This window comes from Microcaecilia unicolor, chromosome 3 (genome assembly GCF_901765095.1).
Source record: "Microcaecilia unicolor chromosome 3, aMicUni1.1, whole genome shotgun sequence".
In the NCBI taxonomy this organism is placed as follows: domain Eukaryota; kingdom Metazoa; phylum Chordata; class Amphibia; order Gymnophiona; family Siphonopidae; genus Microcaecilia; species Microcaecilia unicolor.
This window is the reverse complement of record NC_044033.1, coordinates 113,270,286-113,297,821: the sequence shown is the minus strand read 5'-3', so window position 1 is coordinate 113,297,821 and position 27,536 is coordinate 113,270,286. Positions and strand designations below refer to the sequence as shown.

General features: G+C 41.5%; 1 protein-coding gene across 3 annotated transcripts in view; it reads left to right on the top strand.

Moving 5' to 3' along the window:
• Window positions 1-21,315, top strand: part of GPCPD1 (glycerophosphocholine phosphodiesterase 1) — a 158,554-nt gene extending 137,239 nt beyond the window's left edge. For all 3 annotated transcript variants that reach the window (XM_030196300.1, XM_030196298.1, XM_030196299.1), the window contains 4 exons: window positions 3,694-3,830; window positions 6,833-6,968; window positions 15,113-15,273; window positions 20,407-21,315. In XM_030196300.1, the coding sequence (XP_030052160.1) occupies window positions 3,694-3,830; window positions 6,833-6,968; window positions 15,113-15,273; window positions 20,407-20,602 (630 nt within the window). In that variant the 3' untranslated portion in view covers window positions 20,603-21,315. The remainder of the gene's footprint in view (window positions 1-3,693; window positions 3,831-6,832; window positions 6,969-15,112; window positions 15,274-20,406) is intronic.
• Window positions 21,316-27,536: the final 6,221 nt, after the last annotated feature.

Here is a 27,536-nt window from a genome sequence, read left to right as displayed (position 1 = left end):
AGACCGGTGTTCTAACCACTTGGCCACAGCTCCACTTACTTGGATGTCCCTCCCTTTTGATTATGCCCCTTCAGGTCTCTCTCATCCAATCACAGACAGGGGTCTCTCTGCCAATCACAGCGCATTTAGTGGTAAAGGTTGAGAGGTGAATGCTTCTGTGTCACAGGTCTTAATCTACCCGAGCCTACTGTGACCCATCTATTCCTCTGTTGCTTCATTCTCTGTGGCCCTGATGGTGGTAAAATGGCTGGGAATTGAGTAATCCTGAATGCTTCCTTAATGTTAACCAATTCCTTCTTGAGGTTGTTGATCTCATCTTACATAGCGGATATTTAGAGACCGACAGATAGGGCAAACTCTAAGGTTCCAGATGGTTTGTCTTAGGATTAAAGCAGAGTATGTATTGCATTGAATGAAGGTCATGTTGATGTGATTCACAAGTGTGAAAAGGTGAACTGTGTTAAGAGATATGAATGAGTAGGATTGACCAGTTAGGATGTACTGAAGATACTTGATATTCCTATATAGAGGGAGTAACCTAAGGGTGGGTGGGAGAGGGGTGGGCAGGGAGGGGGACTATAGAGTCAGAAACTCTGCAAGTGAAAAGAGAGGTTTTTGGGTTTTTATAAATAGGAAAGGATAGAAGAAGGTAAAGTCAGCAGTTTATCAAGTAGATATTAAGAGAATGATATTAATGATATCCAACCTGAGTTGATGGGTTCATATAAAGGGGCTTCACACCCAGGGTCAGTGGTCTGCTCAGGAAGGAGAGCATGAGATCAGCATCCTAGAATTACAGGCCATATGGAACCCTCTAAAGGCTTTCAGATATGGGCTACTGAATCAAATTGTCCTCATTCAAACGGATTGCAATATAGTACTACGTCAGCAAGCATGGAGGCATGGATTCGTACCTCCTATGTCAGGAAGCAGTTGGAATGTGGTGCCAAGCCACCCCCCATGGGATGGTGCTCAGAACCACTTGTCAGGCAACCAGGCTGAGTTGGGTCATGCAACCATACACATGGTCAATGAACATGGGCGTAGCCCTGGAGATTATCCGAGAGTGGGGCTATCCCTGGACCTGGACCTTTGCCACTCTTACCTGAACTACAAAGTCTCTCAGTATTGTTCCAGACTAGGTTCACACAGCAGATTAGCCTCAGATACTTTTCTTCTTGATTGGGGGGGAAAGGCCTTCTGTTCACGTATCCTCCAACATAAAGCACAATCTCTCCTGAAACTCAGTCAAAACAAGGGAACTGCGATCCTCATTGTCCCGGACTGGCCAAAGCAAATATGGTTCCCTGTACTTCTGGAGCTAGCTTGCTAAGATCCATAGAGACTGGAATGTTTTCCATTGCTCAGAAGAGGGATCCCTCTTGTATACCAGCCTTCAATCTGTAGCCCTCATGACTTGGATGTTGAGAGGATAGATTTAGGTTCCTTTGATCTGCCTGATGGTGTCTCCAGGGTTTTACTTCCTGAAGAGATTCCACTAGAAGGTCATATGGCTGCAAGTGGAAGGGGTTTGTCATCTGGTGTGAGGGCAAGGTCTTAGATCCTTTCTCCTGTACTATACAAAAACTGCTTGAATACTTATATACTTCTCTGAATCAGGTCTAAATACCAACATTGTAAAGGTCCACCTCAGTTCAGTTTCAGCTTATCATCATGTAGAGGGTAAGCCCATCTCTGCTTAGCCTTTAGTTCACCTTCATGAGGGGCTTACTGTTGCTGAGACCTTCTGTGAAGCCCCCCCCCCCCCCCCATAGTGTCATGAGGATCTCAGTGGTGTTCTCACCCAGCTGATGAAAGGTCCTTTTGAGCCATGACACTTGTCATCTGAAGTGCCTGACCTGGAAGGTCTTGGTTTTGGTGGTGGTCACTTCAGCCCGCAAAGTAGTCTGCTGAGCTCCAGACCCTAGTAGCTCATCCACCTTACACAAAATTTCATCACAACAGAGTAGTTCTGCATTGCTTCCCAAGGTAGTGTCTGAGTTCCAGCTTAACCAGTCAATTATTCTGCCAAAAGTTTTCTCAAGGCCATATGCAAACTGCACACTCTAGACTGCAAGTGAGCTTTGACATGTGTAGAGCAGAATAAAGCCTATAGACAGTCCACCCAGCTTTGTTTCTTTTGATTCTACAGGATGGGGACTGCCATCAGTGAACACACATTGTGCATTGCTTTCACTTTATGCGAAGCTGGGCTGATTCTGGAGGGTCATGTCACAGCTCACAATGTCAGAGCCATGGATGCATCAGTAACCCACCTGAGATTAGCCTCCATAGAGGAGATTTGCAGGGCTGCAATGTAGTCATCAGTACACACATTCACATCTTGTTACTGCTTATAACAAGTTTCAGACATGACAGATGGTTTGATCAGACAATACTTTGGAATTTATTTGGGGTTTAGAATCCAACTCCGCTCCCCAGCCCTCCCCTTTTTTTTCCTGTTGAAGGAAAAAAAAGTAGTTTCCCCATTCTCTGTTACGTCTTGCTTGTTGTAGGCCTTATCTTTCCCCTTTTTATTTGACAATTTGGTTGCTAGGGATTTCCATCAGTGTGGTGATTTTTATCCTGCTTGTCCTCGAAGACAGCGAAGTTGCTCACCTGTAGTAGCTGTTCTCCGAGGACAGCAAGGTGAATATCCACACTGCCCCACCCACATCCCATGGAATTGTATTTCTGTCAGCTGTAGTTTTAGACTGATTTGGTCCTTTGTGACGGCAGCAGGCGGGAAGGCATGTTCATGCAAAGTGTGCTGCCCTCAAAGGCTTCTCAAAGTTACTGGAAAGCAGTTCCTGCTCAGGGCTCCATCAGATCGTGTCAGCCATCAGTGTGGAATTTCATCCTGCTGTCTTCAGAGCATCTGCTACAGGTGAGTAACTTTTCTTTTTTAGAATGGGGCAGAACATATCCTAATAAGTTTAGAAAAGTAAGCAATCTTAGTATTAAACAGGCTATCTAGATAGCTGTGCTGTCTAGCTCTACAAATCTCAGTAGTGTAGAGGTTTTTAGTCTACACTATGTACTCTACACCACTTCTTTTCAGCCTTACGAGCTTGCCTTTTGAGAAGGTGGCGGCCATGATAGAATCAAGGATCTGGATGTAGTGGAGCCATAGACTATTGCACTAACAAGGGAAGAATTCCAAGCTAAAGCCTTGTTCTCAAGCCTTCCAGAGCTGGAAGATATTGTGGAAAGACTTTAATGCAGCTGAAAATACCAAATTTGGTTTTCGGTGCAGCGTTGTTTGTGCAAACAAAGACAGCATAAAGAAGGAATGTGTCCAAGGATAGACCCAAAGCAAACAGTAGATTGAGAGAGTATCCCCCCTCATCTCCACTTGAACTAATTGAACAAAATGCTGGGAATCATGGCATACATATTCAAGTCCCATCTCATACATTTTCTGGGTCAGACCTCACACCATTTTGGTTGCTTTCCTCTGAGTTGCTTTGAGTCTTTGTCCTTGGCAATTGTTAGGTACTGCTTTTTTATGTCCCACATATCTGGAAGATGAAATTAAAGTTTACCTGCTAATTTTCTTTCCTTGAGTCCCTCCAGTCTGGAACCCACTCCGATATTTTACTGTACCTGAATGTAACTCACCTTGAGCTACTACTGAAAAAGGTGTGAACAAAATCCAAATAAATAAAATGTTTGTTGTATGTGTTTATATAGGATGGCATTTGGGATGGCAATCTATCAACATACTTCGATATGAATAGGTATTTGGATATCATTCTTAAAACTATACTTCAAAATGCTGGAAAGCGGAGGATTATAATCTCTTCCTTTGATGCAGATGTTTGCACAATGTAAGTTGCTTGAGGTGATACCTCTTCCCACTCCCTACCTCTACCACCTTCCTCCCTTACCCATCTTACTTACCCACTTTTTATTGTCCACCTCTTTATATACTATATTCTGCTGTTTTATCCATTTTGTATATTTGTTATATTTGTAAGCCGCATTGAACCTGCTAATAAGTGGGAAAGCGCGGGGTATAAATGTTATAATACAATACATATGTAATACTTTGCACTGTATTGCATGCTTAGAATTCTAAGTTGTAGTACTAGTTCTCTTCAGTCTGAGTCAAACTGAATTGGCCAGTTCTGCCTTTTCTTAGTCACATTTCACATTTACATGAGAAAATATTTATAAGTACTTACTGCTCCATGGTTTAACATTTTACATTGTGAATATGATAAAATTATATGGTTTAACACCCCCACCCCGGTGGGATTAATGAGCACATACATAACTTTTTAACATTGCATAATTAACCGAGTATAGGGGCCAATGCTGCAAACGTTCATTGTACAGCATAGAGCTGAAGCACCCTGTGTAGCTATGCACAACAAGAGCAGGCAAAATGATTGGTTGTCAGCCTTCTGCAGCTGTTGCCTGTTTTAAGGTTGATGGAAGGAGGGGTCAGGAGAAGCACATGGAGGGTTGCTGTTAAGTGTGGCTACCCACCAGATCCATTGAACAAGTGCCTTGAGAAAGTGGGAACCTGTCTGTATTGAGGTATGTGCTTGAGAGTTCACTCTCCTCTTCAAGCACTGAGCAGTTAACCAGCTGAGACTCTTCAAGAGTCTTCATAGGACACGGTCTGTCCAAAGTATAATGGTTAAGGGAACAGAGGATAGTGCCTGACTGATAAGGGAGGATCCCTGGTATGGACCAGCATCTGTCTGATGGAAAAGAGGGAGACCTTATGGAGAAGGGGGACACTCCAAAGAATGATGGGGAAATACAATAGGGGTAGTTTGATGAGTGGAAGTGGGAAGGAGGTACCTGATGGGAGAGAGCATGAAAAGGGGCTAACTGATGGGAAAAGAGGGTGGGAAGAGGAGGAAACAATCTTGATGGGGAAGAAGCAGCCCTGCTGTGTGGGAGAAGGCACAAGAGTGGGAGGGGGGGCTGATAAAAGAAAGCATGGGAGAAAGAAGAGGGAAAGCTGTATAGTCAGGGAGATGCCCCTTGTCTCTGTACCCCTTATTCTTGAAGAACACACTTGCGCATATACACTGCTTCTAGGGTTGTGGCTGGCTCCAAATTTGCCCAGCAGGGGTAGATGTTTACCACATTACATTTAAGAACTTGCAATCTTGCTTTTGTTAGGAAAAATACAGTTGGGAAATCAGAACTAGAATTCCCTGCATTCATGGGGTAAACCCAGGATTACATCAACCCTATTGGGCAGTGGGCAAAGCTGGTGCCAGTTGGCAACCTTTGTGCACTCCTCACCCATAAATCAACCTCCTCCCCCTTGCACCCATTATTACTGTTGCAGCACACATACATAAACATGCTGTGCCTCTCATCCCTAAGGGTATTTATAATGTTCTATTTATTATATTGTGTTAAAAAAAAATCTATAGTTACGTTTGCATAATTTTCAAATTCTTGGCATGCAATTCCCTGGGGTGCAATTCTCAAACACTAAAGCTCCCTTGCCTCAAAAGTAACAAACCATTTATTACACGGATATCTGACTGCAATCCTAGAAACTGCAAGCTGGTCAGGTTTTCAGGATTTCCTTAAACTGGTTTGCAGCCCTCCAGGATTATAGTTTGACATTATTGCTTTTAATAGAAATTATAGGTGTTTCCAAGTTTATTTAATTTTGATATACTGACAGTAGCAATGCCTTCATAGCAGTTTAAAATTATAAAATTACAATAAAACAAGAGAAAAGTAAATAAACATGTTTTAGCCATGCAGACCCAGTCTAAGCTGCCTCAACTGCTTCTGCAGAATGCATTTCAAACTCCAGCTACATCTGAAAATAAGTGTGATTCAAGATGGTTTTTTTTTTTTTTTTTTTTTAAATAGTTGGTTCCAGGCATAGGAATAGAGTTCCAAAGAGTTGGTAAATAATGATATATATATAGAGAGAGAGAGAGAGAGAGACATGATCAAATCTGAATCCAGGATTATACCCAACATTTTCAGAGGGGGAACAATGACTGTAGTGACACCAGCAGGTTTTGTTTGGTAATTGGCTGCCTTTCTTGAAAAAAATACCACCATTTAGTTTTATTACGATTTAATTTGAGTTGATTTTGCAATAGCCAATTCACAATGGTATCTAATTTTGAATTTAATGTACATATTTCTTGAGTATTCCCTAAGAGGCAGATATATGAATATTGTCTATATAAGCAAAATCAGCAAGAAATTGAATCAAGGTCAGAAAGGAAGTTAAGAAAATGTTAGGGAACTGGTGCCAATATAGAGGAGGAGCATGGTTCCTGGAATGCTCCCTGAAATTGCAGAAAAAAATAACTTGTGGTTTATTTTATTTATATTTTGCTCGGATGATTAAAATGGTTCTATCCTACTGTACTTTAGCCATGGCTACCCTTGCAGAAGCATTTCAGCTTTTAAAGTGGCTGTTCTGTATTTTAGAGAGGATAAAACCATTTCCACAAATAATAGTATTTTACTTGTGGAAATGGGCTTTTCTAAAATTACTACCCTACATTTAAGGGCATGCACATATTTAGCACATTAATGTGCTGTAAGGGAGACCTTCCAACCCATGTACCAACCTCATCTCCAGGAGCTATGCACATGCTTATTGTTTTTCAAAAGTATGCAGTTACTTTTCCCAGAGTAAAACTATCTACATGAATTAGCAGGTGTAAATGTGGGTGGATATTGTTCCTCAGGTAATTTTTAAGTGTACACATACATTTAGTTTCAAAACCCTGTGAAGTCCACAAAGTGAAATGCTTTAAAATTACCCCTAATATGTCTGTTTCAAGTCACAAACTCACCTTAGTTTTGTCTTCAAATTATTTTCCAGGGTTCGACGTAAACAAAACAAGTATCCAGTACTGTTTTTGACGCAGGGGAAATCTGACGCGTACCCAGAGCTGATGGATCTCAGAAGCCGTTCTACTCCTATTGCCATGAGTTTTGCTCAGTTTGAAGACCTTCTGGTAAGTTTTTATATATGGAGAAGGAGCTTGGCTTCTGCCATTGCTGCTAGACATTTTGTATGGTTAAGTATCAGATCAACCTCTCCTGTGGTTTCACCTACCTGAGCACTGTACTTCTTGCTTCAGGCAGAAGTCAAATCTTCTGTAGTCCAGTGCAGTAGAGCCGAGGTTCATCCCAGGAATGGAACCAAGGCTTCTATCCAGGTACCCCCTGATCTCCAGAGATAGACTTGTGCCTCATTTTAGACCTCAAGGATCTCCGCTCTTTTTTTTTTTTCTGTAAGGAAAACTTAAGAACTAATTTTTCCTTCCGTTTTTGCCTATTTAAGGAAGGGAGATTGGCTGGCTGTGCATGCTAGATCTCAAACATATTCCAGTTAATCTACATTGCAGAAAATACCTCCGGTTCTTTCTTCATAGGGACCACTATCAATATAAGGTGCTCCTTTTCAACCTCTTCTTAGGCCCCAGAGTCGTCTTCAAGTGCCTCATGATGGTTGCTGTCCATCTGAGTGACTGGTTTCACTTAGTATTTCCATATCTTGATGACCGGTTTATTGCAGCTTCCTTAGAAATCCTAGCTCTTAGGATAAAACAATTCCCCTACTTGAGAGCCTAGCCTTCAGCCTCAAGAAGGCAACCTTGCTTCCTAAAAACAAGATTTCATTTATAGGTGCCAGTATGGACATAGAAGAAAAATGTTTGCTGTTACTGTCAGATTTGCAATCCCTGATGCTTCATGTCCATAGCACTCAAATTTCAACTGTCATAGCAAAAGCTTACTTACAAATACTAGATCATATGGCCACTGTTGTACATGTCCTGTTTTCTCAGAGGAAAATCATTGGGATCTGAAGTTCCAACGGGACCAGCATATTCTACAATACTTCATTCTTCAGTTCCACTGTAAACTGTACTGCAGTGATGGATGTGTTTGAATGCAGCCTGACTACAGGGATCCCATTTGCCCCACTGAAATATTAGTTTGTCATAACAGGTACATTCCAACACTGAGTGGGGAACTCATTTTCTCTCCCATGTCAGAGAACCTGATTAAATTCAAAGATTTTTCCACATCTGTCATCTGGAGCTTGGAGCCATACTTCGTGCTCTTTGAGTATTTTTTCACCACTGTCACTATCACTCAGTATTAGTTCAGGCAACCAAGTTGCTGTATTTTGTCAACAAGTAGGGAGATACAGGAGCCCTCTGCATCTGCTGGGAAGTAGCCAAGATTCACAACCAGTCACATCCAAATATTATTATTATTATTATTTGTTACATTTGTATCCCACATTTTCCCACCTATTTGCAGGCTCAATGTGGCTTACATAGTACAGTAGAGGCGATCGCCAGTACCGGTATGAACAAATAAAAGTGAGGTTATAGTAGAGAATGATCAAGTGTGATAGACACATTGGGCGTCATAAGGAGGAAGGTTATGTCCAGTACAGACTTTTATATTGTTGTGTTGCGGGGTTGGATCGTTAGGGTATGCCTTTTTGAACAGGTTAGTCTTTAGGAGTTTCCGGAAGTTTTGGTGGTCGTTTGTTGTTTTCACGGCGATTGGTAGTGCGTTCCATAGTTGCGTGCTTATATAAGAGAAGCTGGATGCATAGGTTGATTCTTTGCAGCTTGGGTGGTTATCAGGTGGTTATCTCCTTAGTGTGCTGGATCAAATAGTTATCAGACTGAGTTCAACCCCACGAATGGTCCCCAAAATGAAGTTGTTCCCAAGTGTTGTTACCACTGAAACTCGAGAGAATAAAACTCTTTAGGGACATTAATTGCCTTGACAAGCAGTCAGAGCAAAACACCTAAAAAGGCAAAACTGGCTTCAACTGTGTTTATTTCAAAAGCTGTTCCATCTGCCATTCAGATCCCTAGTGCTCCTGAGATCCTGGTAAAACACCTCCTGTGCCTCAACTATGTCTTTAAGATTTGGTGCCTAAAGATAATCAGGTTTCTGGTCTGCATGTCAATCCAGAAGAAACCATGTTTTTCTCTCAGTGCTTTTCTCCTTGTCTCTGCTGCTAGACATTGTCCCGGGGCTGGTGGTTGGGAGGTGGGGATAGTACAGTCTGTTCCAGAGCCGGTGGTGGGAGGCCGGGCAGGTGGTTGGGAGGCGGGGATAGTGCTGGGCAGACTTATACAGTCTGTGCCAGGGCTGGTGGTTGGGAGGCGGGGATAGTGCTGGGCAGACTTATACGATCTGTACCCTGAACAGGACAGGTACAAATCAAGGTAGGATAGACACAAAATGTAGCACATATGAGTTGATCTTGTTGGGCAGACTGGATGGACCGTGCAGGTCTTTTTCTGCTGTCATCTACTATGTTACTATGTAAGTCATCTGTTAAAGGGGCAATTATTTATTTATTTATTTACTGCCTTTTGAAGGAATTCACTCAAGATGGTAAGAATAGGTCTAACATGAGCAATAGGCAATTACAGTAGTAAAACTTTTCAAATAACAATACAAAGTATGGCATAGTATACCACTTACAATGTCAACACAATACATAATAGAACATTTTAATTGATAGTGAAGGGTATAAGCAAAGAGTGGAGGAGTGGCCTAGTGGTTAGGGTGGTGGACTTTGGTCCTGGGGAACTGAGGAACTGAGTTCGATTCCCGGCACAGGCAGCTCCTTGTGACTCTGGGCAAGTCACTTAACCCTCCATTGCCCGCCGCATTGAGCCTGCCATGAGTGGGAAAGCGCGGGGTACAAATGTAACAAAAAAATAAATAAATAAATAGGTAAGAGAGCAAGAAGAGTTAGAAAGTAAGGTGACTGATTTAAAGAAAGTTGCACATGAGGTCAGAGAGATAGTTAAATATTATCTCAGCTAGGGTAGGAGTGGATAAGCGTGTCCTGCTTCAGTATGTGCAACCCATTTCACTCCTTGTACGTGTGAGTGGACTAACAAGTTAGTTACTTCTTCCATTAAAGGCCTGGTTGACGAGCCAATATTTCACCAGCTTCCTGGAGTAGATAGTCTTTTGTTAAGCAGAGCCTTTCAGGCAGTGCATTCTAGAGTGTGGGGCTACTCCAGAGAAAGCTTGCTTGCAGATATTACATCATGTAATGTCTTTTGGAGAGGGTGTGGTTTGTGATAATCCTTGAGAGGACCTTAGTGTCTTTGGCGATGTGTAGAGGATCATCCTATTTTTCAGGTACTCAGGGCCATTTCCTTTAAGGTTCTTGAAGATCAGACATAGAGTTTTTAATTTAGCTCTGTATTGTACTGGTAGCCAATTAAGTTTTTGCAAAAATAGGTGTGATGTGGTCATGTTAGAAAAGCATAAAGCTGCACAAAATTTTTTTTGTGTGATCCCTGTGAAAGAGACAAAAACCTCATCATTCCTCTCAGATATGTTGGTCTGCTCTAGATGAACTCACAAGTCTGGATACCTTCAATTTCCTTTCTCAAATGCATCAGAGCTTAGCTAACAGAACCCTACTTCAATCCTTGCATTCTCTTAATATTCAGAATCCAGCCTAGCAAATCCTCACCTTATATGCAACTAGAAGACAGATTATAACAGAAGTCTATTGGATATGCATGCTGAGCAGTTTCTGCCTTTGAAAACTGAAGAAGATCACCAGTCATCTGTCTGATACAGAGCAAGATTCATTCTCAGCACAACAGAATTGGGAGACAGTTAATTTATGTAGACCAAATTTATTAGGATCAATCCATGAATTTACCATCTTCTTCCTAACAGTCTGAGGATACTAGCTACTCTGAATTCCATTTAAAATTAGCTCAGCTTCTTTCCACTTATCTTCCAGAGATCTAAGATGCTAGACACAACTTCGAAGGGATACTGCCTGAATCAGCAGCTGTACCTGTTCATGCTGTTTCCATAGTCCTTCAGGAAAAGATCTGGCAAAATTCTTTATCTACTCATATCTTAAAATTAATTGATTGCAAATACAAATTCTAGACCTGTCTAGGTCATGACAAGGTTCAAATACCTCATCAATCTGTTTTATTGGAATCGGTGCTAAAATGATTCAAAACTGTAAGATCACAATCTTTGGGCCCTCCTGGAAGAGATCCTAAAATTCTGGATGATATGGGAAAGAAAGGGTTTTCAAAGAGCAATGCTTAGCTCTAGAATAACAGCTCATCAACATCATATCTTGTATTTCCAACATGCACAAACACAGAAGGCATTTGCATACATGAAAATTTCTTCTCAAGGTACAGATGCCTTTCTTTTCCAGATGTTAAATGACTTGGAGGAATCTACTTTCCACCTGATCAAGTCCACTCATTGTGTCTATGATACCTCTTCCCAGGAGTAATTATCACTGCCTCTATATCAACCATGTCAGACCAAGTTCTCTCTACCACATTTAATTTGATTATCCAGAAATAGGAAGGAGGCTAGTCTATTTCAGTAAATAGTGACAGAATTACAACAGACAAAATGGGCTCTCAAAATCCTAAGATTTGGTTATAGAGTAAATTTTGTCCAGCCCCCTCTTCTACCCACACACACACCTCCACAACTTTTCAGTATTCACCTTCTATCTGAGCTTCAGTTTAGCAGAGAAGGTTCAAGCATTACTGATTGCAGGATCCATTGAACAAGCACATTCCAATGAACAGAATTGAGGATTTTATTCCAGGTATTTTCAAATTCTCCCCCCCCCCCCCCCCCCCCCCAAAAAAAAAAAAAAAAATATCAATGGAATTACACCGCATCTTGGATCTCGGACATCTCAACTGGATTATGTGCAAAAAGTTCAAGTTTTAAGACAAAATAATTGATTAACCTACCTAGATCTCAAAGATGCTTACATTCCCATTCATCCAAGTCATTATCATATCAGGTTCACCTTTCAAAACCCAGCATTATCAATACAAGGTGTTTCCCTTTGATCTTTCATCAGTCTTCCATAGTTTTTACCAAATGTCTAGCTGTGGTAACTTCATCTCCACAAAATGTGAATAATATAATAAAACGCACCGTGAACGTTCTAATGAGGACAACGTTCTGAAGTCACTAAAACACTCCCTGAAGGGTTTGTGGCGTTCGTGGTGTGAAGCCACCCAGCCGTCTCTGCCCCGCCCTCGCGTCAAACGTCATGACGTCGAGGGCGGGGAAAACACACGGATCGCGAGGGCAGAAAAAAAAACAAACTGATCGCACCCACGCACGGTGCGTTTTAGTATATTAGATTTACCTCTGTGGTGGCGGTTCCGGCAGCGTCAGGGAAGGAGGCGGCGCTCCCGACGTCTCTAGCCTTCCCTTCGCTGTGTTCCGCCTTCTTCTGACGTCAATGATGACGTCAGAAGAAGACGGAACACAGCGAAGGGAAGGCTAGACGTCGGAAACGCCGCCTCCTTCCCTGACGCTGCGCTGCCGGAACCGCCACCACGGAGGTAAATTAAAAAAAAAAAACAAAAGAAAAGGGATGTTGGGGGGATAGAAGAGGGTGGGCAGCAAAGTTGAACACTGGGAGCAGGAGGGCAGGGGAAAAACGACAGCATGGATGCGAAGAGGGGGGGGAAGAAGAGGGCAGGGCCAGGCTGGGACATGGGACAGAGAGGAGCATGGATGCGAGGGGGGGGGTCATGGAAGGAAGAGAGGGGAATTACAGGAAAAGGAAGAATGGAGGGGGCAGGGGACAGAGGAGCATGGATGGGCATGGATTGGGAGGGCAGGGCTCAGGGAGAGAGGGGAATTGCTGGATAGGGAAAAATGGAGGGGCCAGGTGACAGATGAGCATGGATGGGCATGGATTGGATGGGCAGGACTCAGGGAGAGGGGAATTGCTGGATAGGGATGAATGGAGGGGACAGATGGGCATGGATGGATATGGATTGTAGGGCAGGCCTCAGGCAGAGAGGGGAAATGCTGGATAGGGAAAAATGGAGGGGCCAGGTGACAGAGGAGCATGGATGGACATGGATTGGAAGGGCAGGACTCGGAGAGGGGAATTGCTGGATAGGGATGAATGGAGGGGACAGATGGGCATGGATGGATATGGATTGCAGGGCAGGCCTCAGGCAGAGAGGGGAAATGCTGGATAGGGATGAATGGAGGGGGCAGGTGACAGAGAAACATGGATGGCCATGGATTGGGAGGGCAGGGCTCAGGGAGATAGGGGAATTGCTGGAAAAGGATGAATGGAGGGGGCAGGGGACAGATGGCCATGGATTGGGAGGGCACGGCTCACACTCTCTCTCTCTCATATACAATGTCTTTCTGACTCTCACTCTCACACACTCTGTCTCACACTGTATCACATTCACTCTCTATGTGCCACACAGTCACTCACACACTCGCTTGGTCTCATACACTCACTCTCACAGAGAATCTGTGTCTCGCACACACTCTCTCTCTCGCCCACACACACACACTCTCTCTCACACTGTATCTCACATACACACTTGCACACACTCATTCTCACACACACACTCTCTCACAAACACACTCACACCCAGACTCACTCTCTCTCTCACACACTCACACTTTCACTCTGACTCTCAAACAGTCACTCTCACATACACTCTCCCAAACATACACACTCCAAGGAAAACCTTGCTAGCGCCCGTTTCATTTGTGTCAGAAACGGGCCTTTTTTACTAGTATTCCCATATTTCAACAACTTGCTAATCGCAACTCCATCAAAATAAGTTGCAACATGCAGTGGAAACCTAAAATCTTTAGATTTCTTAATGTCAAAGCAGCATTCTCACCCAACACAGATCTTCAATTCATTGGCACATATAGGGAAGCCTTCCCCCAAACACTGGCATCTAACCCATCGCTACCTTCAGTATGATTTCATCTCTCCAGGCTGTTTCTGTTCTTACATTAGCATGCATTCACATACAGCCTCTTCAATGGGTTTCAGACTTCTTCAAATTTTGTGGGAAATAGCTGGTTCCACTGATCCTCAGATCCATCATACTGTTCAGTGGTGGCAAAACTCATCAAAATCTAGCTCCAGTTTCTCATCAAGCTGCTTTGACAACAAATACCTCTGTTGGCTAGTTCAAATGCAAGGTCTTTAATCAAAAAGAGAATGGTGTCTACACACAAATCTTCTTGAACTTATGCTATGTTTTGCAGTCTTCAGGCCTTCACAGATCAACTCAGCAACCAACCAGATTTCATTAGCATGGACAACCAAGTAGCAGTGGAGGTTCAGGATCATTCAAGCTTTGCCAACTAGCTCTAAGCAGAAGGATAGACCCCATAAGAGTGGTTGCTCAAAAATACAGTGACATCAGAACTCTTTAAGTGTTGGGGGATCTCCAGCAATAGATCTATTCGTGTCAGAATTCAACAAAAAGTGCAATATTTTGTTCCAGAGGTTCATCTGTCCACAGCCGTGCTCCAGATGCATTCTTCATTCCATGGAGCAAGAGGCCCCTTGTATGGCTTTTCTCCAATCCTGCTCATTTCTAAGATGATTCAGAAGATACAAGACTCATCCCATCCAATTCTAAAAGCCCTTCATTGACTTCCTCCAGGAACACGTCCAAACCTTTTTTTGAACACAGACACGCTAACTGCTGTTACTGCATCCTCCAGCAACAAGTTCCAGAGCTTAACTATTTGTTGAGTGAAAAAATTATTTCTTCCTATTTGTTTTTAAATTTCCATGTAATTTCATTGAGTGTCCCATGATCTTTGTACTTTTTGAAAGAGTAAAATATCGATTCACTTTTATCCATTCTTCACCACTCAGGATTTTATAGACCTCAATCATATCCCCTCAGCTGTCTTTTTTTTTTTCATGCTGAAGAGCCCTAACCTCTTTAACCTTTCCTCACATGAGAGGAGTGCCATTCCCTTTATCATTTTGGTTGCTCTTCTTTGAACTTTTTCTAATTCTGCTATATCTTGTGATACGGCAACCAAAATTGAACACAAAACTTTCATACAAAAGGTATGTATGTACTTTGCCCTTGAAAATTAAGTACATGGTCTATAGGTACAAAGAATCCACTGGTTTTGCATTTATGCAGAGGCTATTTAAAAATGTTCTCTAAATTATTGTGTTTTTCAGATTCTATATAAAAAAAAGTCTGAAAGCAAATATTTAGTAGACTTAATATGTGGCTGCGAACATATCTTATTTGCTTCCAGTTAACAAATTTTACTACTTTTCCAGGGAATAAATGTTCACACTGAAGACCTGCTGAGACATCCACAGTACATCAAAGAGACCAAGTCTAAAGGCTTAGTTATTTTCTGTTGGGGTGATGACACCAATGACCCTGAAAACAGGCATAAGCTAAGAGGATATGGCATTGATGGATTAATCTATGACAGGTATTTTTTATATTGACTTTTTGGGAAGTAAAAACCAGGGTTTAATCAAGAAATTTGCATGCAAATGTCAACTGTAGCAGACTTTAGTTTTAAAAGTTGATGGGAGTTTTATAGTGTCTTATACAGAAACATAATTTAGTTTCAAAATTTATATTCTACCTTTTCAATTGAAATAACTGTACAAAGCAGATTACAATTAAAACATAAAAGTAAAACACAATAAAACTGACCAACTAAAAACAAAATATATAAACAGCCTTATCCTGTTACCAGCAGCTTATCCACCTCACATTTATCCCCCAAAGCTTCTCTTAGTGTTCCCCCAGTAGCCCCCAAAAATCTGGTCTTCAACACATGGCGAAATTGTAAATAGTCTGTGAAGATGATAGATAATTCCCTCTCTTCCTTCCTACTTCAGTAGTACTGACCCTTGAACCTAAAAATTGAAAAGTTGCCCAACAGAATCAGACCAAAGGTCCACCAGGCGAAACATAACTCTAAATGTTTATAAATGGGTGGTACTTGAGAGGAAGTGATCTTATTTGATTGCCAGGGAAGCCAGAGTTTAAATCCTGCTGCTCCCAGTGACACTTAAGCACATAAGCACCGCCACGCTGGGAAAAGACCAAAGGTCCATCAAGCCCAGCATTCCGTCTCAGACAGCGGCCAATCCAGGCCCCAAGAACCTGGCAAAAAAACCAAAATTGAATAACGATCAATGGACTTTTCTTCAGGAATCTGTCCAGACCCCCTTTAAACTCAGCATGACCTATCCATTGCCTCAGGTGCAACTTAGACTCCCTTAGGCAAGAGAATTGCATCTGAGGGTAGTTTACCTTGAGCTTAGATTTGGAATTGACAAGCAATGTGTTTACTTCATTAGACCTGAGTAAAGTGGTATTCAATGTCATATGATGTCAATATTTGTGTGGAGGTTTGACCTTGTATCACTGCAGTTCTTTAGATTCATAAGTCAGCACTTTAATGGTACTTTCTTCCTAGCTATTAACATACTGTTTTCAAATATTGCCATCCTTGAAGCCAGATCCCCAGCTCTGATGTGGGTAGTGCATTGGACGGGATGTCACTGGTACCCCATCTGCCTGCTGGACCCCTGAAGGGACCTTTGTGCATCACTTTTTTGTGAATCCATTAATGATGGGCTAGAAGGGGCAGCAGCAGTGCAAGACAGGGGAGACTGCAGGCTATTTTTAAGGCAAGCCAATAGCAGGCAGGAGATTTGGCATGAGAAAAAGGAGTTTCTTCTGGTTTGAACACAGGCTGTTATTCTTTCTTCTTCCCTGATAACAGACCCAGCTTGAGGTTCATGGCAGCACTTCTATCGTGATGCCCTGGACAATTGCCCCACCCTAAATCTGGCCTTGTTGAAAGCCAAAGCTTTAAACTAAGCTAGGGAGATAAGTAAGATGGTTTCTTTCAGCATGACTCTGGAATGTGTTTTGTAATCAACTAACTTGGCTGAAACAAAACCTGAATTTTACATATAACTTGGATTTAGCAGGTTCTGCCCAGCTTTTGCAAGTGGTCAGATAAAATGTTATTTTTTTTGTACATTAATGTATATTTTTGATGCAAGTTTGCAGAGCTTGACAAAAATACTGGACAGGAAGATTTCTTGTCATCTAAACAACTTAACCTGAGAGTTAGCAGAAGTTTTATTATGAATAGCATTCAAATATTCACATTAAAGCAATGACTGTTATGTCAAAAAGTAATATAAAGTTGACAAAAATTTAGAGGCCTTCTAAGTCACGGTAAGCCTAGTATGTGCCTACAGCAGGCCAAAAAGCACTGTTGCAGGATGTGCTGAGGTGTCCCGCGGTAGTGTTCCAAACTGGGTACATGCTAATCCCTGCACTACAAAATAAAAAATATTTTTTAGTGTGGGAGGCTTGTCTGAGGGCAGAGAGTAGGTGTGCCATCGGGTAGCGTGGGCACATTGCCATGAGCTGCCCGATTAGTACGGGGTTAGCGTGGGAGCCCTTAGCACCTACAAAATAGGTGGCGGTAAGGGCATTGTGCTGTTTGGGAAATTAGCACGCAGCCATTAATGGCACAAACCCACACGCTAACAACCGTGCCAGACACTTTTTGGCATGACTTAAAGGGGCCCCTTAGTGAAACTCAGCTTTGGTGGCTTCAGCTGAGATTGACAGCAAAACAAATTTTAGTCAAATTGGGTGCAAGTCAGTAAATTAAGCTAACAATTCTTGAATCCATATTCTCACTATGGTCACCCAAAAAGATTGCTGTTGAAATCAGAAAATGTTTTATCATTTGTCATTTCTTTTGTTGGATATTTTTCTCTTGTGTATAGATTTTGGCGTGAGTGATAGGTGTAAAAAAAAATATATATATATATATTGTTTAGGAATTGTAAAGGGTCATGGATTTGATATCATCTTTCTGTGATACAACCATATTCAAGTACTCCGTCTAAGATTTTGTACCTAGGGCAATGGAGAATCAGGTTAGATTTCTCAGTTCTACACTCATTATGTACCATTCGCCCTATGCTAGATTTTCAATCACTACACACTGCTCTTCAGACCTTACTCGTGTCCCATGTGGACTACTGCAGTGTGGTCTATGCGGGATTACTTCAGTCTCAGATTAAGACTTCAAACGCTTCAAACTATGCCACTCACTTCCTCTGCAATGCTAAAAGGTGTGATCATGCCTGTCCTTTGCTACTTGGACTACACCAGCTCCCTGCTAAGTTTTATTTTATTTTTAAAATTCTTATGCTAGTTAAGTATATCACACTGGGGATCCTTTGTATCTTTCTAATTTAGTCACTCTGTACACCCCTGCTCACAGTCTTAGGTCTCTTGATTCCAATACACTGGTTATACCTAACTCTAGAAATATTAATTATGAACTCACTCGACCCTCAGTGTTCTCCTGCTTGGCACCCTCTCTTTAGAACAATCTTCCTGGACCACTATGTTTGAAACAATCCTTTCAAAGGTTTAAAGCACTTTTGAAAGCCTACTTCTTTGAACAGGCCTTCTGTTGACATACCTGTTTCCACATTTGGTGGTATGGCTCCAGTTTCATAGTTTTTTGGCGGTAGCTTTCAGTTGGTAGAATGACTCCTGGTCTATTGTCTTTTTTTTTCTTTTCTTTTCTTTTCTATGAATGACCTTGGGTGTGTGTCTGTCTTTCTGTCCTATCTGAATTTGGTATTATTTTCTGTTTTCCTGTTTTATTGTAAACCGCTTAAATCGTTTTATGTTGGTATTTGGCGGTATAGCAAGTTTAAACAACTTGCCGAGGGCCACAAGGAGCTGCTGTCAGGGCCAGCGGAACGCGGTAAACAGGGTATGCATGGCAGGGGGCACCAACATTCAAGGGGTGCCAGAAACTGCCATGCTTACCCGTGCGCTACGCTCCACTGGCCACTGCACACTACAGCCCTCCCAAAACCTACCTAGATCCTTGAAGGCCACCCTGGTGGTGTAGTGGCCGCTACTCCGTCTCTGTTTTGCTCTTCTGTGCCGCGGGCGCCGCCGCCGCCATATTTAAAAAATGGCTGCCGAGACTTCAGCGGCAGTCTCAGCAGCCATTTTGAAAACACAGCGGTGCCGCCCACAGCACAAAGAGCAAAGCGGAGATGGAGTAGAGGCAGTGGGCAGGAAAGAGTGGGATTCTTTCCTGCAGCCGCAGAGGCTACTACACCACCAGGGCAGACAGGCCCTTCAAAATAGGACTGTAGTGTGTGGGAGAGGGGGGTTGTAGTATGTGGAAAAGGGATGGCGGCATTGCTGTTGTAGTGGGGGGAGGCAGGTTTTGGCACAGCATAAGTCATCACAAGGACAAAATATAAGAAAACCAATGGATTCATTAAGGGCTTATAGCGCATTTAGTTATATTTAAGCAAATGAGAGATGTTCATGAAAGAAAATATTTATTTTTATTATTTTGACTTCTGAAAACCACTTTTCCCTGAAACATGCTCAAAACAGAATAATCCATTTGTACAAAAGAGATGAGGTGAAGATGTGATTCGATGTGCCCCAATGAAAGGAGAGTTCAATTTTATTTCCCATCTTTAACACCAGGCTTCCCAAAGCAGATTACAGCAACAGTTGAGATGAACCCATCAGTAAACAGGATATCCTCACTGAAATTAGGCATATATTACTGTATTGTATAGAACAGTGTAGAAAAAGGAGCTCAAAATATAGCTTTTATTAGTGCTGTTTTCACCAGCTACAATAGTTTTTTAAGCAGTTTTAATGATACTCAATTTTATTTCATGATATTTTTATCTACATATGGAAAGCTTTTAAATAAATTAAAAGCTATTGAGTAAAAAAAAATCTTCACCTTTTAAGGCACTGGGCTGAAAAAGGGGGGTGGGGTGGGAGAAGGGGTGGGGAGAAGAGAGAAAGATGCTGGGGGGGGGGGGGCACCAACTGATAGTTTGCAGGGGGGGATGCCAGAGAGCGCCGGCCCCGGCTGCTGTAGGACTTGAATCCAGTTCCTCAACCCACTGCACTAACCATTAGGAATGTTGAACCAAAAAGGATATCAATAGGTTAGAAGGGAACTTTGTATGTTATATGTGCATGATTATTTCAAAGTTTTATATTATACAGATCAGAAAATAGGCTCCTAAATTATGAAAGTCCATATAGTTTGGTTTTGTGTTTTTTGTTTTTTTGTGTCAGTAATTTAAGTTTTCAAAGTATCAGCATAACAGGTACAACACTATTCAACAAAAGAAAAATAAATCCCATCCAGCCTACCCAAACCTCTCCCCCCCCCCCCCCCCCAACCCCTCTCCCCTTTCATACAGAATCAAGGAGGTCAACCCAAAATTAGTTTTTATTTTATTTACAATGTATTTCCTGAAGTGTGACCTTTGCCTACAACATTGTATATAGCTTGATGTACCAGAGAAGGCCTCAAGATCAGATTTTTCAGCACATATCACATAACTCCAGATGATATTCTAAATGGCACTGCTATTAACTTATGTGTCCTTTTACCCAGAATATAGTGTCACCATGATGTGTCAAATAAGTTCATGGAATCTAAGCAAATCAGTTTCATTCCCTGTGTCCTTATGTAACAATGTGTGTTGTTGTTTTTTTGCTTGAACAGGATATATGATTGGAATCCTGAACAGCCTAATATATTCCAGGTGGAGCAGATGGAACGTCTAAAGAAGGAGTTGCCAACAGAGATGCTAAGAAAATGCTTATGTCCTATTAATCAGTTTGTTTGTGGTTCTGCATTTTGTATGCGTAGTAATGCTGCTGTGGGAGCTTATGGCATAGATCAGCAACAGCAAGTTTAAAAATGTAGATTTTGCACATAGGCTGACTCAGGGCTACTTTTAGTGAACAGACTTAAAAAAAAAAATATTAAGCAGTACTGTAGCCTCTTATTCCAATAAAGCAATAACCAGGCATTCTTGCTGTTTTTCCACAATCTAACTTGTTGGGTTTTAAATACTATTTTTCATTCTTTGTTAAAACACTTTTTTTTTGGCCGGATGATATTCCAATTTGTATATAATTTTAAAACCTGGAAAATCAACAGGTACAAAACCTCAGTCAAGTACTGTATCACACTTACTGTATAAATATGTATTATAAAATGTAACACAATGGGGCTCATTTTCAAAGTACTTAGACTTAGAAAGTTTCATAGGTTACTATGTAACTTTTTAAGTCTAAGTACTTTGAAAATACGCCTCTATACCTCTGAGTAGCATTGTACAATTTACTTTTTTATGTGCAATATTTGATTTGGTGATACAGATTGCTGAGCAGGAAATGGATTATTACTATTTTGACTCCAGCTTTAGTGTACTGTAACAACAGTTTTCATTGTCATGTATTGTGTAGATAATTATTTCTGGCCATGGGCAAATTAATACCTCAAATGCATACATTTGCACTGTTGGGTACAATTGTATAAATTAATGTGCCATCTTCACATTTAGCAGCTTTTTTTTTTTTTTTTTTTGTAAATTGCCATTCAGATAAATCTCCCATACTATTTCAGAGAAAAGTACTGGGCTTCAGTCCTTTTGTGGTAGCTTTTTTTTTCTGCTGTAAGCTGTGTTGCAGATCAGTGAATTAATGTGGTTGCATCCACAGAGTTCTTAAACATGGACGATCATATTTACCATGCATTGTACTGGTTCTTTTATCTTCAGTATTGCACTGTAACCTTGAGGTAATTAATGGATAATGTTCAAATTCTGTAAAATGCATGCTGAAAAAATTAAGCATGCAATTATAGGCATTTAGTGATTCTTTTATATGATAGTGAATGCAAGAGGATACAAAGGACTAAAAATACATTTTAAAGTTGCCTAAAAACCAAAAGCCTATATAGGTATCTGCAAATCTTTGAATGGTTTTGCCATTTCCAATCTGTCTTTAACGTTTGTTAAATTACATGCTTGCAGGTTTTGTTTTGTTTTTTGTGTCTGTTATTCCCCAAAGCCAAAATGTATCTTAAATATGTACCAATTAGGTCAGGTTATATAACTTATTCACAAATATTGTAGTAATGTATAAATTGAAAGTATGTATGCATGTACTTATATTGTAAGTATGTTATATTTTAAGGTGCATTTTTTATTAATATGGTCTTACTACATGACAGGTGTTACTTTTACTTTTCATTGAAATGTTAAGAAATAAAATGAGAGATGTGTGTAAAAAATGGCTCATATTAGTGTGTCTCTTGGCCTAGACTGCTGCACATATACTTTTGGAACTGTTGTGGAATATTTTGTACACTAATATTGAAACATTGAGTTTGTTTAGTATATTGTGGGAGTTATCCTTTAATTGTTGAATCAGTGGTGAAAAAAAAACCCCAATTCAGGCTGCTCTGTCATCTTTGAGGTGTCCGCAAATCGGCTCGTTGTAAATGTAAAGTATGTACACTGGTGCACAAGACACTTTATGATCATGCCCCAGAATATATGGTTAAACTGCTTGTTACCAAAACAGTAGATCACTTACTTAGGTCAAGAGATATGAGATTATGCTTTATTACAGTTCCCCACTCTGAAAAATGTGAAGTATAAATCCATTCATGCAGTGGGCGTTGCTTATAGATTAGCTCAATTGCTGGAGTTCACTCCCTCTTGGATTGAGATTGACCTCAGGTTACTTGAAATTTCAAAAGCTGTTTAAAAATACCACAAACACACTTACGGAAGCCTTGGAAACACTGACATTTTAAAATTAAGATGCTTTATCCCATAACTTAAACTTTACCATTATAGTAAATTTGAGTCTGGTCAACTTCTCAGCACGTATCACAGTATCCTGGAAAATAATTACTGCAGTGGCACATATCCCTCAACTTTGCTTTATAACAAATATAAAATGCTTTATTAAGCTGTATTAATAACATAAGTAAATACCTTTGAAGTCTTCTTGTCCCTTCCTCTGGTTCTACTACTTTCTTTCCTTTCTGAGACTGACAGAACAGAACATAAGAGTAGCCATACTGGGTCAGACCAATGGTCCATCTATCCCAGTATCCTGTTTCCAACATTGGCCAAGCCAGGTCACAAGTACCTGGCAGAATCCCAAATCATGGCAACATTCCATTCTACAAATCCCAAGGCAAGCAGTTGCTTCCCCATGTCTGTCTCAATAGCAGACTATGGACTTTTCCTCCAAGAACTTGTCCAAACCTTTTTTTAAACACAGATATGCTAACCACTATTACCACATCCTCCAGCTGAGAGTTCCAGAGCTTAACTGTTCATTGAGTGAAAAAATATTTCCTCCTATTTGTTTTAAAAGTATTTCCATATAATTTCTTCAAGTGTCCCCTAGTCTTTGTACTTTAGAACAAGTAAAAAATTGATTTACTTCTATTCGTTCTACACCACTCAGAATTTTGTAGACCACAATCATATCTCTTCTTGGCCGTCTCTTTTCCAAGCTGAAGAGCCCTAACCTCTTTAGCCTTTGCTCATATGACAAGAGTTCCATCCCCTTTATCATTTTGGCCGCTCTTCTTTGAACCTTTTCTAATTCTGCTATATCTTTTTTGAGATACAACGACTAGAACTGAACGCAGTACAAGGTGTGGTCACACCATGGAGCAGATACAGAGGCATTATAGTATTTTTGGTCTTATTCCCCATCCCTTTCCTAATAATTCCTATCATCCTGTTTGCTTTTTTTTTTTTTGCTGACGCCACACACTGAGCAGAAGATTTTAGCATATTATCTACAACACCTAGATCTTTTTCTTGAGTGCTGGCCCCCAAGGTGGACCATAGCATCAGGTAACTATGATTTGGATTGTTCTTTCCAATGTGCATTACCTTGCATTTGTCCACATTAAATTTCATCTGCCATTTGGATGCCCAGTCTTCCAATTTCCTTATGTCTTCCTGCAATATTTCACAGTCTGCACGTCTTTAACAACCTTGAATAGTTTTGTGTCATCTACAAATTTAATCAACTCGCTCGTTCTGATTTCCATATCATTTATAAATATGTTAAATAGCACTGGTCCCAGTACAGATCCCTGCGGCACTCCACTGTTCACCTTCCTCCTTTGAGAGAAATGAACATTTAACCCTACCCTCTGTTTTCTGTCTAGTTCAAGTCCCTGGAGGTCCTGACAGTGTTGTTGTCATAGAGAGGGAAAAATCTTCAAAATGGTCTCACTGTGATAGCAGCAAAGAGGTATCCATAGCAGTGTGGACAACATAAGTGGGCAGACTGGATGACCAGATGTTTTCTTTTATCATAATTTACTGTACTGAGTTCACTGAAAGATGGGGCAGAAAGGGAGTTTTTTCACTGTTGACTGTAGTAGCAGTACTGCTCTGACAATGTTTCCTTTCTTCTTTGCTGTTAGGCTTCCCCACTGCAGACACTATCCCTGGTAGGTAAATGTGGTATTCGCTTGTAGCAGTCATCTCACCCTTCAGTTGCTATGATCTTATGGATGTGGGGGGTTTTAAGTAGTAAGGAAAGAAATTGTTTTGCTATTTTTTTTTCTTGGGAACACTGTTGGGAACTTTCACTCTCTTGGAAGCTAAAATCATAATGAACTTCCATAACTTGTGTGATAAAACACAGAAGATCCATACTTCCTGAACAGTGCACAGTGGAAGCATAATGATGCCATGGGCAATAGGGGTAACATGCACAAAGCAGCAGTTGTGATCCTTCCTTTACCCCCTTCCCCCCTCCAAAGATTCTGTAGCACCTCAATAACACAAAATCCCTTCACTGCCAAATTACTTTGTGAAGTAACACTAAATCCTTCAAAGAAGCTTCTCAGAGCCAATGTAGCAAACTTAACAGCACTAATTCTGAACACATAATCATTTTCTTCAATTTACTAAGAGTGCACAATTGATAAAAAGAGGTGGAAGTAGTATGGTCTACTTATTTTTGCATGGATAGACTTGAATCGAGCATTATTCCTTGTCACAAAACGCCTAGCCACCTGCTTGGGGATACCCCGTGGCCACATAGAGGGTCTGTCCCCAGCACAACTCTGGTCCGCCTGCACCTGTGTTCTACAGTAGCACCCTCCCACCGACTGGGTCACAGCCATCTCTGGGTGAGTCTCCTGCTGTCAAATTATCCCCAGTGATTTCTAGGTTACTGACGCCACACTCCCCATGCTCCCACAGTTCCCAGAAAGCACTCAGAGACCCAACACACAAAGCACCAGGATTCTTCATCAGTCCAGACAGTAGTCAACAAACAAAATTGGTTATTGTCTAAAAATTGAACTATGGAACAAAAAATAGTGCAATCAGCAAACAACAACAGGTAACTGAAATGTGGATCAACTATAAAGCCAACTCTAAACATCTGCATACTGTCTAAACAGTACCTGGGAAGATCAGGACATATAATTCACCGAGCCTCAGGAAAGAGATCTCTCTCTTTTTCTCCCGTGTTAAGACTGAAGCAGCAGCCAGTACTGTTCAAAAGAAAAATGAGCTCTTGCGCCAATCAGAGCTCTGTCAACAAGTTTTAAAATATACTTTTCACAGTACTGTAGGTTCACTTCACTGAGTGAAACTAAAAGAGGGCATTCACTTTTCTATAACAACTTTTAACATGAAACATGCACCATGTGCTGGCCACTAGAAGAAATACACTTCAGGAATTGCAGTTTTAAAACACTGTTTCTTCACATTCCCAAATTACTAAGAGATGACTTAATTGAGAAAATTAACACCCTGATAATTCAATGTGGTAGGCAGAGATAGCGCCAGACGTCTACCAATAAACATAATTTCTGTTTTAGTACAGTTCTGTCACAGGTTATGATAAATCTAATTGCTGATTTTATCCAAATACATAGTTAAGGTATGTGACAGGCTCTGCATATTGTCTGGTAATGGGAAAAAATTGGATATCATCCGCATACATTTGGAAAGATAAATCCAAATCCTGAAATAACTTGCCTAATTTTGTCATATACAAATTGAAATGACGTGGTGATAGGTCAGATCCTTGTGAGACACCAATATACTGAATATCTTTCAGAAATGCACTCATCAGTTTTCACTGTAAATGATTGGTTAGATAGGCTTCAAACCATTGTAACACTCGCATATTTTCATCTTATACAACTGTTGTAATAAGATGAAGTGATCCATCATATCAAAAGCGGATGATACATCCAATGTTACCAGGCAAAAACATGCATTCCGGTCTATAGCTTATCGCATCTAATCCGTCATAGACAAAATACAGTACCCAACAGCAGCGGAGGTGTTTTTGAACAGGCACACACATTCAATAAGAAACCAAAAAAAGGTAGCAGGAAGATATGCAAATTGTCCCAGCATCTCCCCTGCCTTTCCATACCACCCCCACCACTCATACAAAGTCTGGAATCTCCCCTGCCCTTCCACCCCCTCATACAAGGCCCAGCATATCCCCCGCCTTTCCATACCACCCCCACCTCTCAAATCTCAATTCCACCCCCAAAGCCTAAAAGTCATAAAGTTTGTTTATTTTTTTTTTAACCTGGGCACTGTGGTGGAGACTCAATGTTGAATAGTGGCAGGTGCTATAGCAGCGCCTGCAGGCCGCAGGAGAGGGGAGGCTTCCAGGCCTGCAGTCAGCTGCTCTTCGGCAAACTTTAAAAAAAAACCCAGAGCAGCTGCCAATGTCTTCTGCTCCCCCCCCCCCCAATGGTTTATCAGCTGTCCTCTTCCACTCCTTCCCCCCCCCCCCATGGTCTGTCAGTGCTCCCCCTTCTATCCCCCCATGGTCTGTCAGTTCTCCCCCCTTCTATCCCCCCATGGTCTCAGTTCTCCCCTTCTTTCCCTTCTACCCCCTCCCCCCCCATGGTTTGTCAGTTCTCCCCTTCCTCCACCTATCTCCTTCCCTTTCTCTTTATCCTTACCACCCCAATCATTGATGTCAGCTCTTTTTCTCCCCCCTCCCCCCCCCCCCCCCCGGCAGTTGCAGTGCTTCTTGCTTCCTGCATCCTCTCCCCCTGCGGGATCTGGTACAATTTGCTGCCTTCCTGTTCCCTGGAATGCTGCTCTCCTTCAATTTTCTGGGCCGCTGACAGCATCAGTGAGGTAAGCACACTGTTTTCAGCGGCCCCGGAAGCTTTCCCGCTGTTGTAGTGTCCCACCTGTCTGAGACAGGAAATTGTAGCAGAGGGGAAAGTTTCCAGGGCCGCCAAAGACAATGTGCTTACCATACTGACGCTGCCGGAGGCCCGGAAAATTGAAGGAGGGCAGTGGTGCAGGGAGTGGGATGGCAGCCAGTAGTACCGGATCCCATGGGAAGGATGGGATACCGGATGGGCAGCCTGAGAGGGGGGGGGGGCTGCACCAACCTTTAATAACTGCCAAAACACTGGCCACCAGGATTAGGGGGCCTGAAGCTCCCCCCTGGTAGGTACGCCACTGCAGGAAGATTTTTATTTTATTTTATTAACTGAATGTCTATGAAATTTTAAATGTTATCTCCTAGGGTTGGCCTGGTATCTTTTTTATGTATTGTAATCTGCACTGATCCAGAATATGGTTTGTAGTGGAATATGTTTTATTGAAAGGATGAATCAGCCATCCAAGTAGGTTTTCATTATCATGCATTGTGTAGATAATTATTTCTGTTCCTGATGCCTTCTAATATGCCATAGTTACACCACTCCTCAAAAAACCTTCATTGGACTGACCTTACCTGTCCTTCCAACTATCGCCCCATCTCCCCCCCCCCCCCCCTTTCCATGTTGGAACATGCTGTTCA